This window comes from Phaethon aethereus, assembly GCF_964289735.1.
Source record: "Phaethon aethereus genome assembly, chromosome: 17".
NCBI classification, from domain to species: Eukaryota; Metazoa; Chordata; class Aves; order Phaethontiformes; family Phaethontidae; genus Phaethon; species Phaethon aethereus.
In genome coordinates, this window is record NC_138593.1 from 9,038,925 (window position 1) to 9,057,879 (window position 18,955).

An 18,955-nucleotide genomic window follows, 5' to 3' on the forward strand; every position below is an offset into this window, starting at 1 on the left:
ATATCCTGGATATTGTTTTTGTGCAAAGAGGACAACATATGAATAGTCTTGTGCTTGATACTTAGGCTCTAATTTTATCTTGCAAATCAGCCAGTCTCCCAGAGAAACAAAAGCAGCATCTCACGTTCTTCAGATGATCTGGAGCTATAAAGAACTACGAAATGCCCTGCAGAAGGATGGGTGGAACAAATCACACTTCCAGGTAAAGATGTTGGGTCTTAGATTCAGTTATGGAAACACCTGAGTGGAAGATGTCCTAACTTAGTGTAATATTGCAGTCTATCTGATAAATTGTGGGCTTTGGTTCCGTTCTTCTAAGGTGATAGAACAACGTATTGTAATCTATTCAGTCACAGCATCATGCATATACCTGCTGGGTATGTTTTTCAGTGGCCTATGAAATGTAGCTTTTTAGGTTTTGGAAGTATAGCACCTCATATAGGCCAAATGTCCATGCTTTATTGGAGGAAGAATTAGCATGTCTTTTGTTAGTTGTCTCTTACTTGAAACATTCCATCTAGCAGCGCAGGGCAGCCACCTGTTCTTGACATGCAGCCTCCTCATCTTTCCCTGTGAAAAGATTTTACTCCTTTTGCAGACTAACAATGCTGCCATTTAGATAACAGGAAGAAAATTCCACCAACAGATCTGTATGAAAATAAAAAATACTCCAGTGCCATGTTATCAACAGAAGGGGGGCTTAGCGGCATTCCATAATCTCTCTCCATACTGTTGGTTTGTTCATTTTTCTTGTTCAATTTTGTATTTATGTGATCTTTGTCTTGTAGTCTGTTTCTGCAACTCCAAAGGGTTCCAAAGGTACTGCTGGCAGGTCTGGCTATGACGACAGCACTTTGCCTCTGGTGGATAAAAGTCAGGGTCAGTTCTGCTCTTTATCACTTTCTATTGTGCTTTGCTTGCTTGTTTTCTAGATTTGCCACCCCTGTGTTATGGCATGAAGGGCTAAAAATGTATTTTATGTGTGGTGGTTTTTACCCCACAGTCCCAAAATGATCAGTCCTATTAGCTAGGTAGGGATAGTATTCTTCCCTTGTGAAATGTACACTACTGATGTTGTTTTCTCAACTTTTATGCAACATAATCAGTTAAATCTTCCTGGGAGAATTTGGGATAGACGTGAGTTGGAACTTCAAAATGAACAGCCTTGTTTGACAATGTTACATATTAATAAATTTCACCTTCAGCCAGGCAGTAGGTTTGGCCTTACCCCTTACTCAGTACTGGAGTCTTTTCCTTTCTAAATAATGTGCTTGTTTTGGCAGTGCTTCTTCCTCTACCGTTCAGTTTTTTCCATTGGAGATGACTTACCCAGACTCTAGCTAAACCTGTTTGTGCTTGTTTATGAAGCCTAATGCAGCCGTACCAATGCTGGTGTAGCTCCAGCTGTAATTTCATTGTCATTGCTTTGTCTCTGAATCTGGTTCTAGTTTCTAACACTCAGATGTCAAAATTTCTTTTCAGAAATCTTTAGTCTCCTACAGCAGAGTTTGCCATGTGGCACTTTACCTGGTTTAACTGCAGATTATTGCAAAAAGGACAGCCCTCTCTGTTCCCACCTTCCCTGGCTTTGATTAAATCTGGCAGATTATGCAGACAGAGGATGACTTGGGTCAGTTTGCTGATCTGACAATAAACTTCTTGTTTTCTCTGTGGGTTAGCTTTCTGTTGGCTCATCAAGCTGCTAGATTGGATTGTGGGCCATGTGAAGCTGCACCTTACTTACTTACTCTCTCTTCTATTCTGGAGAGACCAGAGAGAAACTTGTTAATAGCAGTAGGTAGTCCAAAGCAGAATTGCAGTTTCTGTTATGACTTGAAGAAAGGGAGCTCTATATTGCAGTGCCAAAGCAGAAAACATAAGGATTACATATGCACTCTGGAGAGCTTAAATCAAACTTCTCTTTTGGAATAGATAACAGTTGAATAGTTTGGGTTCGTTTTTTTCACTGTGGTCTCTGTGTTCAATACTTTATGGACCTCTCTGGTCCTATGACTAATTTAAAGCTACCAGTTGTTGAGAAAAGCAAATGTAACTCAAGTCATTTCAATGTTTCTGTTTTATAGATAACGAGAAAGCTGGGAGTCGCGATATGATACCTATGGATGAACTTGGCCCAGGTGAATTCAGTCATAGATCAAACCCTCTGTCTGCTTCAATAGAGCACACTGTCACTCACGGGAAAGTTCAGCTATTTCTCTAGGTGATATTCTTTCAGATGGATAAAGCTGACATTTAAAAACAGAACGTTACCTTACAAAAGATTGGTCGTCATCTTTTTTTTTTCCCATGTCTTTTTTCGTTTTTCTTACATACATGTGGAACGTACACACCAATTTCTCCACTGCTTTAAGCATATAATGGAGATATACTGACCTAGCTTTCATTCTAGTCTCTGGCGCTTCAGGCAGCTGCATTCCCTATTACAGATCTGGAAGTCTGGGGGTTCAGAAGGAAAAAAAGAGTTGAAATTTTACTTCAATGTAATGCTTGTGTTTAAATCCATTCTGCCTTTGTTCTTTGTAGGTAACACCAAAAATAAGTTAGTATCTAAGATATTCCTGGCTCCACTTTTCATTTACCTGCATCTAGCCAAGCCTGACTTTTCCTATAGGCTGAGAACAGCCACCTACTGTCAGTGAAGTGCTTTGAGATTGATAAGCTCTGTAGTTTAAGACTTGTAGAGGGTTTTTTTTTCTTTACTGAGGTAGATAAAGGTGCTGTGTGGTCTCTTGAGAATTTGCTTTACTTCTTCCAGTTGACTTAAATATTTATATTAATGCCTCCAAATCAAACAGTTTAATATACTGCTATTTGTGATTGTAGCTGGAAAAAAATAGCCAGTCAGAACGAAGCTGAAAGTCAAACATGTTCAGAAGTTAAAATAACAGGTATATATTATCTTTTGTATTGTTAGAAGAATGAGATGCCACCTGCCATGAATCAACTGTCCATATGTATTTTGCCTAAAGGAACACTGAAACATTTGTTCTCACAATGGAAGAAAATAACTTCAGAGAAGATTGCCTGTCAGAATAGCTGTGTGCTAGCAGGTGCTGTAGTATGGGCAGTGCTGATTGTTTATGGTCTCAATATTAATTGTTGCCTTATGCTTTCAGGAGCTACTGGTACAGCTCCGAGTACAAAATGAAATGCAAAATAACAGCATATGTACAACATCAGGCAGATTCTCTGGGCTGTTCTGTTCTCCAATCTTTATATCGCTATTAGAAGATGAAATCTGTCAAGTTTTCCAGACTCCAGTTCTTGAGTGCCTTTTAACTCCAATATGACTATAACTTCGTGCTGATTCAGAGACCAGCTGAGAAGGGACTAAATTAATGTATCCAGTTTACTGTCCTTAATTCCAAGGAGCTGGAACAGCAACTTAGTACTTCATCTCTTTCCTTCAGGCTCTTCCAAATGCCATATATTTTTTTGCCTTGTGGGCATACTTACATGAGGAGCTGCTCTAGACTATATTTTCTGATTTTAACTTTATTGTGAACTGTTGTATTCTGGAGTTTTTGTTCTTTTTCCACTCTGGAGTGAACTGGCAGATATAAGGAACAGAACATCAACATGCAGTCCTCTGAGTTTGTACCTCCAGTATCCTCACATACACTACACCAGTCTATGTTGAGTCAGAGAGAGTGACCTCACTTCTGCTTGCAAAGAAAATGCATGGTAGACTACTAGAGAAAGTTGTTTGGCATCCCAGTTTATCTTTTTATTTCATTTTATTGCAGAAAGTCTTGTGCCCTGATTTCAGTTGTGTGTCTTTCCCTTGGCTTCCTGTCTTCCTGACTTCACTTGCCCTAAGGTCTTTCTACTTTTATCTTTTAGAATTCTCATCTGCTCCAGCTTTGCGTTGTCCGTTTCCTTTAATTCAGATTCCAGGTTGCATAATTATTTTTCTGGTGTACTGCTTTGGTACTGAACTGTAATTGCCTCAAACACATTGTACAGTGTGTCAGTGCAGAATTCAGTGGATTTGCTTGCTGCACTCATTAGAGGTACCATCCATTCAGCCAGGTCCTTCCAGCCCAGAGTGTTCATCCTGCTCCTCTGCAGTGTACAAGACTGTTCCAAAACGTCACCGCCTGTGTGACACTCATTTATTGCTTCTTTTTTCAGGGCTCAGCTGTCTTGGTGCTTGGGCCTTCAGTGTTAACCCATGCTGACTCTTTTTCAAGATTGCAAAAAGAAAATTGCTATTGGTACCTCAGCTTGTTTGCTAATGCTGTGAGGGTCCTCCTCCTCTGTAAAGGAAATTAATTCATTATCAGTGTGGCTAGGGAGGCAGAAAGATACATTCCCCATCAGCTGGCAGTAGTAGACTAGTCAGATTCCTCTTGTCTGCAGCAGTGGAAGGGCCTGGGTAGACCGTGGACATCCTGGGAGATGGAAAACATGTATTATGAGTTCCTGTGGGATGCAGTAGACAGCCCAGTGCAGAGGTAGCTCAGGTCTGTCAGACTTCACCAGCTCCAGACTAGTGGCTCTGCACAGAGTAATCTGAAGATCATCAATGGTTATTGTCACAGTGCCACCTGAGGGCAGCTGTGACCTTGAGCTGTCTGTAGAAGCAGCAGAACTGTGATCTCAAGGCTGTATGCCAAATCTGTGAGTTCTCTAAAAGTGTCTGTGCCTCAGTTAACCTACAGTCATTCAGATGAGAACATCTGGGAGCTGAGAATTGCTCAGACCATAGACACATAGTTCGGATGCCCCTGTCCTACATGCCCATCTTCAGGAATTACTTCCTTTTTCTTCCTCCTCCTTTCTGATGGGTCCCGAAGTTTGATCTTTATAAGTTGAGAGCAGTGTGAGGGCCCGGATGGACTGACATTCACCAGGCATTTGGTCCTGTAATCTGTTACAGGACATAAAAATGTTGCTGCAGAGTGAATGGGAGATACTGAGTGAAGCAATACAGAAAACAACAAGCAGAAAGTTGAGAGGAATAAAAAAGTCAAGAATGGGATGTGCCTCTATTGACCAATACAACTTTTGTCTATACATTGGATTGTATTAAATCAGAATTATGCACTTTTATATCCTGGAGCAGTTAAGATCTGTATAGGTCTCCTCAATGCCACAGAAGGAGAGTTAATTCAGATCACTTTTTAGAATGAATCTGAAACATGGGAGAAACAGTACTCATTAATTTCTTTGGAGAGCTGTGGTCCTTGAGGCACTGCACTAAGGTGTTACTTCTCTGATGCAGCCTCCTTCAAGATATTTCTCATTTTATTAGGTCAAACAATGAACTTTCTATCTCTGCTCCTGCTTATCTTGACAGACTCATAGCACAGTGTGTGGTTTTTAGAAACACATAATCCATTAGTGCTGATGTGTGCAGCACCGTCAGCATGCAGACCACACAACAGTGGGCTGACAGTATGAATTGCAAAACAGGTTGGAACTTAGATAATGAAGAACAAAGTTCTTGACCGTTCTTTGTTGTTAGATGACTGCCCCTGTGCAAAAGCTTGATCATCCTGTTGCTACTGTCCTGACTAAGCGTGGGGTTTTGTGGGGTTTTTTTTAGTAGTATTAAAGATCTGTGGTGCTTTTAATTTTTTGTGATTACAGTCCTTACTTCTAACCTTGCTCCCTGGGAAGTATCAGGGCTGCCATACTTCACATAGCAGCTGTTACTTTCTGGGCATAGGTTAAATGTTTCCTTTGTATCTTGGCAATTCATTTAAAAAATGTTTGTGGATCACCCATGATGATGGCACCACAAAAATGCAAAGTGTTCCATTATAGCATTGTGAGTATAATTAATATTAGATTGTAAAAAGCTACCGCTTAGTGGTTGCGAGTTTGATTTTTTTGGGAGTGAGCATGTTTCCATCATTTAAACACATACCTGTGTGAACTATTTACTCCTAAATAAATGTTGAATCTTTAGATTAGGATATGACTTACTAGCAGTATTCATGCCTGTCATTTGAAAGAGAATTATTGGTCATGCATTCCTCCACAAATGCTGGCTGGGTGGCTGGATGCAGCTGGTAGGCTTTAGGTTTTTTCTTCTTGTTTGAAAGGAATAGCCGAGAATGTTAGGCATTTTCACTGTCAGCAAATAATTGTAAGTAAAGCTCTGTGTAGCAATTATTTTCATGCTTTAAGACCTGTGTACTACATGTATAACTCCAAAATTCTTTAGTTATTTTTAGGCAGCATGGTTAAATAATCTGTTACTATCCGTGATGTCATAAATATATGCTACTTCAGCTGCTCATTGCAGGTCTGTGTGCACTTTGATTCATGAGGTACATAGAAAAACTACAGATCTCTTAAAACAAACCTGGCTGTGGGCAGCATAAACATCATTTAGGACCCTGCTCTGTGACTGTGTTTGGTACAAGTCACTACTGCATGTGCTCTTGTCACGTGAGCAAACAGTGCCTCTTCATACCGTGGGAACCCCACAAAAAACATGACTGGCTTTTTCGTAACGACCTGTTGCAGGCAAGTAATAAACCAAGAGAGGAGCATTTTGATAGTTTATGTAAAACCTTTTTGTGGTATTCTAAGAACCCAGTTTGTCAGGACCTGAAAACATTAATGATCCCTCAATTACATAGGGGAAAATAAAAGCCTACAGGGAACTATAAATTTGAGTGTCATTTATTCCAGATTACAATGCTGTCAAAGCAGAGCAGGAGAGGATCTATGGATATCCTCATGGATAATGAGGAGATCTGATGCATCAAATTAAGATTTGCATTGGCTGACAATGATTCAAAGCAAAGGTTCTGAAATAGAGCCATTTCTTTATAAAATCCTCTCATACTTTTCTTCCTTGTGTTCATCACAATTTCAAAGTTTCTTAGTTGTCAGGAGCAAAACTACCAACAGGTGCTACTTTATAATGAAAGATAGTCCAAGCACGGCAGGATTTGCATCAAGATTTCTTCCAACTCAACAGGCCCTTTTTCTCAGTGCTCTGAAAGAGACTCTTCCAAATTATTGTCATGTCCTGCTAGTAGTCAGGCTCAGGAAGAGTGGGAACATGCTGCAGAGCATTCAAAGAATGAACACAGCCAATTAATCAGGTGGCTAAGCAAGGAACACAAGATTTGGGCTGAATTTGGAGCTCATTAGCCACAGGGTGCAAGATGACAACTTGCTGCTTTCCTTGGGCACACTAAAAACTGCAGCAGACTGGGATGAAAACAGTGCTGCTTGCTAATGAGTGCCAGCATCTGGCAGTGATATAAAAAGAGGGCTTTTCTGTTTTGTTTTAAGCTGGTAAAAATGAAATTTCAGAGCTGGAGCACATGTGAAAAGCAGGCTGCCAGCATCTTCAGGTTGTGATAGTTCATTTTCCTGTTTCTTTGCTGAAGAATTTTGCTAGCATCAGCTCTGGCTTTGTTCTTATTTGTGTTTCATTCCTGACTGTCGTATTATTTCTCCTCAGATGGGTACTCCACCATCGATCACCGGGACAAGGAACGCAAATACAAGACCAGTGATAACACAGGGGATCCCTCGGAGAAAGAACCTTTAAAAGTGAGCTGCTTCTTGCTGCTGAATGCTAGTTAGTGCCTTTAAAAGAAAGGACGCCTGGTGTCCTTAGCAAGAAATATAGGATAGGCTCACCAGGAGGCTGTAAAGGGCGCTGCTGCTTTTTTTTTTTTCCCTTTTTTTTTTTTTTTTTTTTTTTTTAAATGCACCATTTTGTAACTTAGCACTGGGCTAACCAGAAATAAAACCAAAATACTGCTTTCCAGAGCAGGAGCAAATGCAGGCAATCACTGTATTCTTGTAAACAGATGAGGTAAAAATAGGAAGTGTTTGTTCTGTCACCCTCATCCAGGCAGGATTCCCTAGCCCTAAAGCATATAAGAGTGCTCAAGACTTTGTTCTGAGAATAGTCACTTCAGACTGTCACACTGCTTTGTTTTTTCAGCATGAGACGTAGGTGTGAGCCTGTGTGTCTGTGTACAGCAGTGTGCTGAACAGTATTTGGTTCCTCAGCACTCATTCACAGTCCTGACAGAGGAATATGGGCATGGGCCAAGGAGATGGAGAGGGAGGGAGAGAATTACATAGTTACGTGTGTGCCTTCTAAAAGCAAATTTAGACAACTTTATAATTAAAAAAAAAAATCTTGCTTCACAAAGCTCTTTGTATTGTGGGTTGTGTGCAAATGTGGCTTAGTAGGCTCTGTGTAACTTCTGTTGCATTGCTATGCCTTTTTAGCAGACCTTTGGAAAAGTTGCTTAATGCTTTGGTGGTCAGTTCTCCCTGGCCTCAAAACAAGCTTATGTTTTCCCCTGGGGAAGTAATTTTGAGGAGGAAGGGGAAGAAGAGTGAACCAAGAGTCAGTGGTAGGAAACACTATTGTTAGTCTGCAGAACGCTGTCCTTAATAACCTTCAGCACGTTACTGATAATATCAGAAAATCCAGGTGACTGATGTTCAGTGGAAACAATCATACTTCAGTCAATTGAAAGGAAACCCCCCTATTACTGAACTAGGGAACTAAAAATGTTATTTTTGAGAAAAATATTTCCATATATCATGAATTACGAAGATGTCCTGCTGCATCAGTCTGCCTGTTATTAACCTGCCTGGTCATGCATTTCCTGCTGTGTTCTGCTGGAGAATGGCTTCAATCCAGCTGGTCACTTTCTAAGCACAGATCACTCTCTTCAGTTTGCCAGTTCTGGGTATAGCTGCACCCTGTTGAAGGCTGCCCAGCTGGACTTCTTGGTAGAAATGGTTGTGCTCCTTCATTTGTCTTTGGAACTGATAAGACTGAGCTGATTACTTAAGTCATGCAGTGTGCCCCCCTTCTCCAGTGTGGCACAAGATGGCCCTCCTTGAACCAGTATCAACAAAATAAACCTTTTAGTTCCCTCATCGCAGTTCTAATATGTTTTGCGAGGATGCAGTGGGAATGGATTCACTAAGTGATACAAGAATGTTGATCAACAGGAGCTTGACAGAAAATGTATTTCTAAGGAAAATAGGCTAAGGCAGGAAAATTAACAAATACTTGTTGTTTTTGCCACTCAAAATCCATTAAAGTGGTCTGATATAACCCTCAAAATCACATAAGCAGCCCAAACTCCAGTGTATATGTCTGAAGTGAAGCACAACCCAGAGTTTGGTGTGTAGCTACTTTCTTTCAGGAGAAAAAGAGAAAAAGCATTCCACCTCGATCAATGTCTCTCCCATAGTCTGTGCTGCCTCTTGGTTTCAAAGACAGAGGGTAACCTGAATTGAGGCTGTTGTACACCTCAAAGGTATGCGCTGCCGTGCCCTCAGCTGGGGAGAGCTGAGTAGCTGCTACTCATCTTTCTCCCTATGCTGTGAAACAGAAATCTATCTGTGGGGTCTTCTGGCTTCTGAACTGTTTCATAACAATGGCTCTGAGGCTCAAGGGTGGTCGAGAATTGTGAATAATCATGGCAGGGAAGTGCAGCCTTTTGACTGTTGCAGATGCTTTTGTTAGTATCGTGCCTTTGCTGATCTTGTTTCTTTCTCTACCACTAGTTTTCCCTCGTGCTCCTTTAAGCTGACTTGTTTGGTGGTTTTGTTTGATTAATCCACTCTGTTTTGCCTTTAACTCCTCACCCTGTGCTGCAGAATGACACAAATAGGAAAAACATTAACAGGAGTAACAGGGCTTCGGTGAATCTGGTGGATGCCTGTGACATTAAACCCCAGCCTGTTGACTCCTGGGTCTAATTTGCATGCATGGTAGGTCCTTTTAATGGTAATTGGTGCTAGTGATTAACTTGTCTCGTGCATGATCTGTATCGCTGTGGAATCTCTTCGAGGCTAACTGGGTCCTTTCAGACAAATGAAAATACATTTGAAAAAAAAAGTAGTGTTTATATTATTCAGTGTATCTTTAATGAAATGCAAACACCACTGTTTGATTAAAAAATAACCTGTCAAATAACTAGACAGAAAATTAATATCCTGAATGATTGGTTGTCAGATGAAATGTGAAAGATTTCTGGTGTTAGCCCATGGGAATGAATTTGAATAGTGTGTTCCTTCTTCCCACCATTTTTTTCCCCCTCTATGCTCATTATAAGGATTAGCCTCAGACTTAAGGAAAAGCATATCCTTGACTATTTATGGATGTCCCCTGAGGTACCCATGAATTACACAGCCCTGCCCACCTGCAGGAAAGCTGCTGGCTGTACACAAGTTACTTTGCAACTTTGCAAGGAGAGATGATTTTGGTCACACAATAAACATTGACCCACAACTCCCACTTCTCAATTCCTTCCCCCCCGCCCCGTCAATAAAGAAAGGTGCCTTTTTGTCACTTTCTGGTTACCTGCCTTTGCCACGTGCCAAGTTCCTCAGCAATGTCACTGGCCTTTCTCTGCTCCTGCCACTGCTAAGCTGTCTCCTGCTGTTTTGCTGGACAGCCCTCTACCCTAGTTACACCTTCTGGCAATCCAGTAGATGTGACACTTCATTCAGAACAGCAGGTTTTGTGCCCCTGGCTACGACTAAAAGAAAGTCTTAGTGACTGTTGTGAAGGCACGGGGCAACTTTCCCGTAAGAGTGGACAACAGGCCTTTAAGGCCCAAATTCCAAAGCATCATTCGCTCCCATAATTCTACATGGAAAACACTTGCATTAGTGGGAGAGAAAACTCTGTGTGTTTTTGGGTGTATTTTTTCCCCCCTGCTTCTTCATTTAAGAGTCTAGTATAAGTGCGGAGTGTTTACAGATTGTTTCTGTTCCTGGGTTGGAAGCACCTGCCCAGAGCAGTCTTTCAGCACTGCCCAACACTCTTATGTAGCCACAGAACAGGCCCTGGCAGCACTGGCTTCCCACAGCTGGTCAGCACTGTGTGGTCAGCCTTGTTGGCCCAACCTATGTGTGTAGTGCCCATATGCTCCACTCCTGCACTCTTCCTCTGAGCAGTGAAGGCTTACAGGTGGAGTACAGACTCTGAAAAATGATGTCTGTGCTGGTTTTGTCTCAGGCGTACCCTTCAAGGAGCCCATATATTGGGGATAGGTTGGCGTTTCCAGTCACTGTCCTACCACTGGGTGATGGAGATCGCCAAGGTCATGTTACTTGCTGGTATTAATCAGTTTTGACTTTATTTTGCAGGGCTAGAGTCCAACCACGTTTTTTTTAACAAGGGGGAGAAACAAACATTGAATCTACACAAAGGATCTCATCAGTCACCACTGCCATTCAGATCTGGAGGGCGCTGCATCACTGACCAGGCTGCAGATTCTAGGAGGATGCGGGGAGAAAACGCGGCAGACTGCCATTGCCAACCCCGGAGCACCATGCCTTACAGCGAGACAATTTGCTTTTTAACTCAGTTACATTCCCACCAGAAATAGCCACCACCTCTCCCTCCCTCCCACTCCTGCGAGAAGAAAGCAAGCAAGCAAGAAAAGAGAATCCAAGCTTCCATCTAGCTGGCTGCATTTTTAGGTGACTGTTAGGTGTGGATGGTGCCAAGTGTGAGAAGTGAAGGTCATGTGGCAGCAAAGACGACAGCTTCACAAGTGAAAGAGAAACTGCAGAATATTTGAAATAGTATCATAGGTGTAGCCATGAAGATAATAGCACTTTTCTGGTTTGAGACTCATTGTTTTGTTTTTTGTTTTAGGGGATTTCTTTTGAACTGTGAATCTAACATTTTTAAAGGCTTTTTGGAAAATGTTTAGGTTTTCTTCATTCTTTCCACAGAAAATGCAGGAATGTTGAGTGGGTTTATTGGATTTCAGGGAAGGGAGAAAATGCAGAACAAAAACTATTAAACGCTGGTCAAATGAACTGGAGAGTGGATGACAAAATTGATGCGAGCTGTATAATCTGCTTTTAGAGTAAGCTGTATCAGTCACAGTGCTATATTATCATTATAAGCTGGTGTACAGTACTTCTGCCTTTTGAATTCTGTAATGGCTCTTTTTATTTCCACATTCTGAACAGCAGTTTATCGAAGGTTTCGGTGTCCCTGGGTCAGAAATCTACGCTGAGAAACGGAGTTGGCTAGCTTTTTATTTTCTAGTTCTCAAAGATTGCAATAAGGAGCTTTTACATTTTAAATGTACCAGTGTTCCACTGATGATGATTAACAATTTCTTTCTCCATAGCTGTTAACACATTGGAAGAAAATAGGAGCTTTTTCGTAGGATGTCTTATTTTGAACACACTATAAATTTTCCAGGGGTCTGTCACTTGTATTTGATAGTAGATTTATCACTGTTGGATCCATGTTTGCTTTGGGCCATAGATGGTGAGGAAAAATGCCACAAAGGGAACTGGTTTGGTGTTTTTTAAATAATCATCATGATTTCTGTGTTCCTGTGGTTTTGTTTCAAGATTACGTATTTCAGTTGGTGTGAAAATCACCCATGTGCAACAGTTGTCCTCTAAGATGCCAAGGTCTGCTTTGTGTAAGGGGGAATTTTAGCTGACAAGAACGTACTCTGCATATATGGTATCTGGTAATGCCGTGAACTAAATGACTTCAGATCACTGATTTTTCTGCAGGCATTCGTTAAGGGAGGGCAGCAGATGAGAATAGGAAGCAATGTCTCACCAGTAGCATCAGAGGACTTTTGCTGATTTTATTTGGTTGCCACTGTTCTTTGCCACATTTATTTTAAACAAGCTCCTAAAAACGGTGTGACTGGAAAGCACATTTTTGAATCTAGTAAACATCATTTGCGGTTTTCAGTGCCTGCCGTTTCCTTTGTAATTAAGAAGGGGAAATATCCAACAACCTCACCTCCCCCAAAATATTACTGTAGTAGTAAACATCTAAAATTTTTGTAAAAAAATATTAAAACTTAAAAAAAAGCAAGTACCAAGAGCTTTGTATCTTCCTGAGTATATTAAAAAATTTGACATGAAAACATATATATAAATAAATAAAAAATCTATATATCTATATATATATATTGTTGTGAGAGGATAGGTTAACAAAACCATGTAAAGTAGTTTGCAGGAAAGGGAAGCATTTGTTGATTCAGGGAAAAAGACTGATGCTAGAAGCTGTCAGTGATTTGGATGATATGTGTGCTCCATCGCACCCTCCCTTTTTGACCCTCATCTTCCACGTACGTTGCAGTGGTCACTTCTGGATCCTGGGAAAGGTGAAGTTGCTTTGAGCAAATTAAGATAACAAAGATTTGTTTTTTCACCTGCATGAGAGTCCTGTTGGGACAAAGATGCTCAGCGGATCAAGGAGATACATCTGTGATTATCTGCATTTGTGTCGGGGCAGTGCCTCTCTATGTGTAGACATAAAGTGTGGCAATGAAACCAGATACATAGTCTGACTGTATATTATATCAATGGTGCTCTTTTCATACTTGTTCTGCCAATATGCGGAGACCCTTTTAACCAAGCTACACAGAAGAGTTTTATATCACTTTTGGTTATGTACTTGGTGTATTCTTTTTGTATATGAAAGGATTTTTTTAAAAACGTTCAGTAATTAGCAATGGAACCTGCTTTGTAGCTGATTAGAACAGTGTAAGAGAAGGGCCGTGCTGTCAGTCTGTCCGTCCCTGATCTACTTCAAACCATAAATTTACCAAAGGAGTCTGAGGAAAAAGTTCACTTAAAATAAAGACCTGACTGTTGAAAGGAGTCTCTGCTAAGACTTTGTGATTTAGTTATTGTACAGACATTTCAAAGCCAGCAAGAGGTTAACAGAGAAAACTGCAGGAAGGGGGAAGTGAAGTGTCTAGGGGCCAATTATGTCCATGACCTCCTGTCCCAGATATCCCATAGTTCTCAGTGGGGCACTACAGGGACACTCAAAATCTGGACTGGAATCTGCTTTGGTCTCTGTCATTAGTGGGCTTACAACACCGAGGAGTCTTTGAGAAGCAAATTCAGACCCTATCCCACTTCTCCCAAAAGTCTTTTTCCTATTTAAACTGCATCCTGTGATAGCAAACCTGCCTGTCAGGTTAGATGGCGTTGGCTGCCCCGGTCATTGTAGCAAACTGTTCTTTGTTTCCCTGGGTGTAAGTGTTCATGGCAGCCAGCGTAGTTGTGAGCTGACAATATGGTTTATTGCTACAGAAAAGCAAAGGATGGTATATCAAGAAATCACATACCAAGTCTGTGGGCCAAGACTTCCCCTGGGAATCATACATCTTACCCCTGCCCTTCCCATGCCTTACAATAACAACAGATTCCCAAGTATGTAGCAATAACCCATCATTTACATTTCTGTGGTTTTTTTTCTTCTCACCAAACTCTTGTTTGGATATTGAGGAAGGAAAGTGGATTGAGGGGGTGACTTGCATGTGAGACTGTTGCCTTGTATTATTGGCCCACCAGCTGAAGTCCAAAGCAAGATAGGTTGAACAAGGTCTGGTGATTTAATGTCCTTTTTATCTATGGCCACAAGCTGACTTGTGGAAAGCGCTGGTGGGATGTGTGCCCGCACCTGCCCTTACCTCTCCCCTTGTTGGCGCAAGTGCGACTGGCTCTTTGAGCTGTTCTGGGATGTGGGTGGATGAACCCGTAATTGTTGTATTTTGGCAGCAGGGACTGTATGTAAAGAAGGGAAAGCGGCAGTGTGTGTGACTAAAGCTGCAGTAGGGTTTAGATTCTCTTGCTAAAAGGCAGGCAGGGGCTTTTAGGGCTCAGGTATGTGACCTCCTCTTTTCCTGTTGGCTCCACTGTGAAAACTGGAGGGAATCTGCCTGCTAAGGGCTTGGGTAGAAGAGATTTCTACCTGCAGATGTTCTAGTGGGAGAGATGGTTGTGGAAGGAAGCGATGGTGTTGCAAGACTCCTGCTAAAGAGGAGGAGGAAATGTGTTGGCCCAGCGAGAGCTGAGATAACCTAGGGGAGAGGGAAACTTCTGATGGCAAGTAATTACTGCAGAACTTTCTTCCCAGGGATGTGGCTTGCACATCTCCCAAGCATCTTCACTAAGCTGTGGAGGTTTAAAAAAACCATTGTGTGTCAAGACGCCCCTGGAGACTCATCAAGTTTGGCTGTTGAGTGTGTGATCAATTGTACTTGTGCTTACAGCTTCCCAGGTTGGTCTGTCTGCAGAATCTGAGGAGGAGAGTGGAAAGACAAGACTTTAGGACAGTTTGTTTCTGTCTTGGAGTTAAGTAGCAGTTTAGCCATAAGTGTCACCTGACAGCTCAAGATGGTGTTGCCAGCTTGAAGTGCTCCCCGGGGAACAGCTTGGGCAGCCAGAGGTCCTGATCTTCAGTGTCTTCTGGGCAAAACACCTCCCCATCCTAGTTCTATTCGTGCACTCAGGCATACTGATTCTGAATGCATCTGTATCAGGAAAGCAAATCTTGTCTCTGTTGCCAAGACATCACAAAAGGGACTGACTTCCCCTGAGTGACACATCAAGAAAGCAGGGGGTGGCATGTTTGTTACAGCAGATGAGTAAGTTCTTGCTAACTCTAAGGAGTAAGTTTTCCGTAATGCTTTCTAGCATGCAAGGCTTATGCTGTGCAAAGCAGTTTTCACTCCTAGAGTAGTTCCGTGAGATTAAAGGTGGTGAGTTAGCTTCTGTTACTTGCCTTAAAGTTGAGCAGATCGGCTCAGCTAACCTGTGAGAGGCGCACATCTTAAACCTTTCAAGTAAGCAAAGCTTCAGAGCCAAATGGGCACATTAGAGTGGTTATAGTCTCTTCTGTTTTCCGACTGCCCACTCAGTGAAAACTATAGTGTGCCAATAACTTCAGCCAGCATTTTTGCGCTGGGATGGAATCGTGCTCTCACAGTTTTTGAAGGTGTTTATATAGGCATAGTTTGTCACAAAATTTCTGATTTGATGAGGGTTTTGATGCCTCTAAAATCTGGTGTTTCCTTATCTTTGACAGAAATTCTCTGATTTATTGTTACAGTAACTAATCTAGTGCATTTAAGGGGAAGGTATTATGAACCTTTTTTTTCTGTCTTAAGTTTTACATCAGGGTAGGATGTTCTGAAGTCCAAGGTGAGGAGGAAAATAGCGCAGATACTACAAGGCCTGCCAATCTGGTTCTTACTGTTCAGAAAAACAAAATAACTAGACTAAGAAGCTTACTGGTAATTAGTAGCTAATGTGTTTGTAACTATCATGTGCCTTAAAATTTTCATGGTAGGAGAATAAAAAAAAAAAATCAACAATGTGTTTTCTGTAATACTGCTCAACATTCTCTCTGTAGTTTAGACTGGTGGAATTTTGCATTGTATTTACATTGTACTATAAACTGAAACACTTAGAATGGTTTGATTTTACAGGTATGGAGAGGAAAAAAAAGGTGGATTATGCTTTTCATAGAACAAATGTTACCGTGACAGAATGTATTATTATTATAGGATCTTTCCATAATGCAGACAAGTAGAATGCTTGTTAGAAACCAGGTATGTAGGATAACAATTTGGTGTGTTTTCAATAAACCATGCCTGGAAAGAATACATGTGCCATTTGTTATCTTTTTGTTAACATCAGGTATCTCAGATACTCTTTGGCTTTGCAACAGCAACTTTCTGTGGCAGGGGATTATTCAACCCTAGCTCAGGTCAGCACTTGGCGTTAGTAAAAGGTCAGTGGTAATGAGGGCAATTGGAATGTCCTTTAAACTAGTATAGCTGAAGTTTTTTTATTCATTGCCATATGCTGGAGTTGTAGCATGAAGTCCTGTAAGGACCTTGGACTGTAGATCATGGGTCTTTTTCCTGTTTAATATACAAGCATATTTCTGTGGGAAAGACATCTGCATCACTGTTCAAAGGCCTGGGCATTTGGGACCACATGCCTAACTTGCTGATAGCTTTTCTACTTGGGAAGTTATTAACCTTTCCCAATTTAGTCATAAAATCCATGTAATTTTACAAAGATTCCACATTTCTGAAATGTCTGCAAGTATTCTAATAAGTATGAGTATGTAAGAATAACAGAAAATCTTTATGTTTATTGTAGTGACATAGGAGGTTTAGTTGACAGGAGAAATTGTTATTTGGGGAATGTGCCAAATAATTTACATTTGTGCTGTGTTGGTGTACTGAAAAGTCAACAAGGTATTTCGAGTAACAGCCAGTTACCAACAGGTCTTAATTCTCTTGAGGACTGGCTCTCCCTGGCACATTCAGCTGTGTTGATAAGATCAATAGGGAGACAGGCACCTAAACACATCATACTTACCGCTGTGCCTTCAGGAAGCTTGGCAGTAAATCTTGACATAAGTGTTCTGCAAGGACTTAAAGATAGAGTGGAGGTCAGGTTTTCTGCGAGTGAAAGGTTGATGAATCATTGCCAGTAACAGAATGTGCCATATGTTAATTCCTGATTGTACCATTCACAGCACCGTAAGGTTCCATTAACTTGTGAATGCTTGCAAACAGCATTTGGAAGGTCATCTTCAGCTTGCCTTGCCTCCTTATTTCATATGTCCTGAATGCATCCTCAGGAGCTTTGTAAAAACATATCCAGATTCTGTTCTTGCAGCTGGAGGATTTACTTTCCTAAGTGCTATGGTAAGATGTGGGCTCCTGGGTTTAGCATCTTGCTCCTAGGTATCGGTGTTCTGCTGCAACAAGGAATCCAATTTTTTTCTTTGTGGATGCACTAATGTGGCAATGAGTAACAGGTGCTGTAGGTAAGGTACTGAGATAAAACAAATACGTTGTTTCCACAACTGACCTTTTATAGCTGTCAAAGTGATTTCATGTCAAGCTTATCGCAGGTTGGCAAATGGAAGCAGTGAGTCCTGCAGGTGAAAGGTTAACCTGGTAACAATGAGGAAGAAATATCACAGCCTTCATCTCTTTCAGGTTTCAGCAGTGTCTTGGAGGATTATTCTGTCCCCAGTGTCTTAACTGTGAAGGTCTCCATGTCGCTGATGCACAGCAATGGCAGAATCTCATTCTGGTACGAGCTGACAGAGGGGATTTTTTTTACAATAGGACCATTAACTGAGCTGTAGAGACAGGCAAAGACTAAAACTCTTTTGCTACATTTAGTATACATGCACAGCAAGCATAGCTGGCTGTTATTCATAAGATAATCTTATAATTGATTCCTAATTGATTGACTACTCAGCCAAATAAGCATGCATCACTGCCCTGGTGGTGTCACCTTTGATGGGAGAGTTGGGATCTCAGTGGTCTCTCCCTTACTGCTCTACTAGGGGTTTCTGTATGTTCCCTTCACTGCATCTAATGCTTGATTCATTGCTCAAAATTCCTCAGGGGGGTGCTTTTCACTTCCTCATATCAATCGGAGGAAGCACTAGCTCCTGTACAAATGTATGATGACTGCTGTTTGCTCTGATGAGTAATTTCTGCTGTAAGGATTGCTCCATGGTTACTGTCATGCTTAGTTTGGTATTAAACTAGGAAGCAGAAGGGACTAGTGCTGGGATTCACTTCCTCATAAATCGTCCTCCTCCCTTGTACAGTGATTTAAAGAATCAGTTCAATATTTTGAAAGACAAACATCATGTCCCTTTGAGGTAACAGAGGCTCTGGCAGAAACCAGACCTCACTTTCACATGTTGCCTGAATCTCTAAGACAACCTAGAGAGTAGCGTCTCATTTGGAGAATAGATCTCAATTAGCAGTATTTGGTGGGATCAGCCATTTGTGACAGGAGCTGTGAGAATTGGCTGAAAGCTGTGTGTTATTTTAGGGGAGTTCTTTCCATTGGGAGCTTTCTCTCAGTGGTATGTTCTCAGTGGCCAGTCTTACAACGCATTCTTCCAGATGCACAGTTCCATACCTGCTTCATGCAAGAATAGGTTGTGTCTTCTAACTGCAATAGGCTGATGTTGCAGCAACACTCAGTAGGTTTTTAGAATATATTTGAATTAGAAGATCCATTGTCTACTTTTTGTTCTCCCAGAATTCAAAGTGTGAGTTTATTTGGAAAAGTAACTATTCTCCCTGGGAGATTTCACATTTAGGTGTCAGTGACTCCAGATCATATTTGCTCAACTGACCAA

General features: G+C 41.3%; 1 protein-coding gene across 1 annotated transcript in view; it reads left to right on the forward strand.

Moving 5' to 3' along the window:
* ARVCF (ARVCF delta catenin family member) overlaps positions 1 to 9,732 on the forward strand; it is a gene marked incomplete at both ends in the record, with an annotated part of 165,429 nt that extends 155,697 nt beyond the window's left edge. Inside the window, 5 exons of the mRNA XM_082007844.1 lie at positions 91 to 202; positions 789 to 879; positions 2,085 to 2,138; positions 7,454 to 7,545; positions 9,631 to 9,732. Coding sequence (XP_081863970.1) covers positions 91 to 202; positions 789 to 879; positions 2,085 to 2,138; positions 7,454 to 7,545; positions 9,631 to 9,732 — 451 coding nt within the window. The remainder of the gene's footprint in view (positions 1 to 90; positions 203 to 788; positions 880 to 2,084; positions 2,139 to 7,453; positions 7,546 to 9,630) is intronic.
* Between the last annotated feature and the right edge of the window lie 9,223 nt (positions 9,733 to 18,955).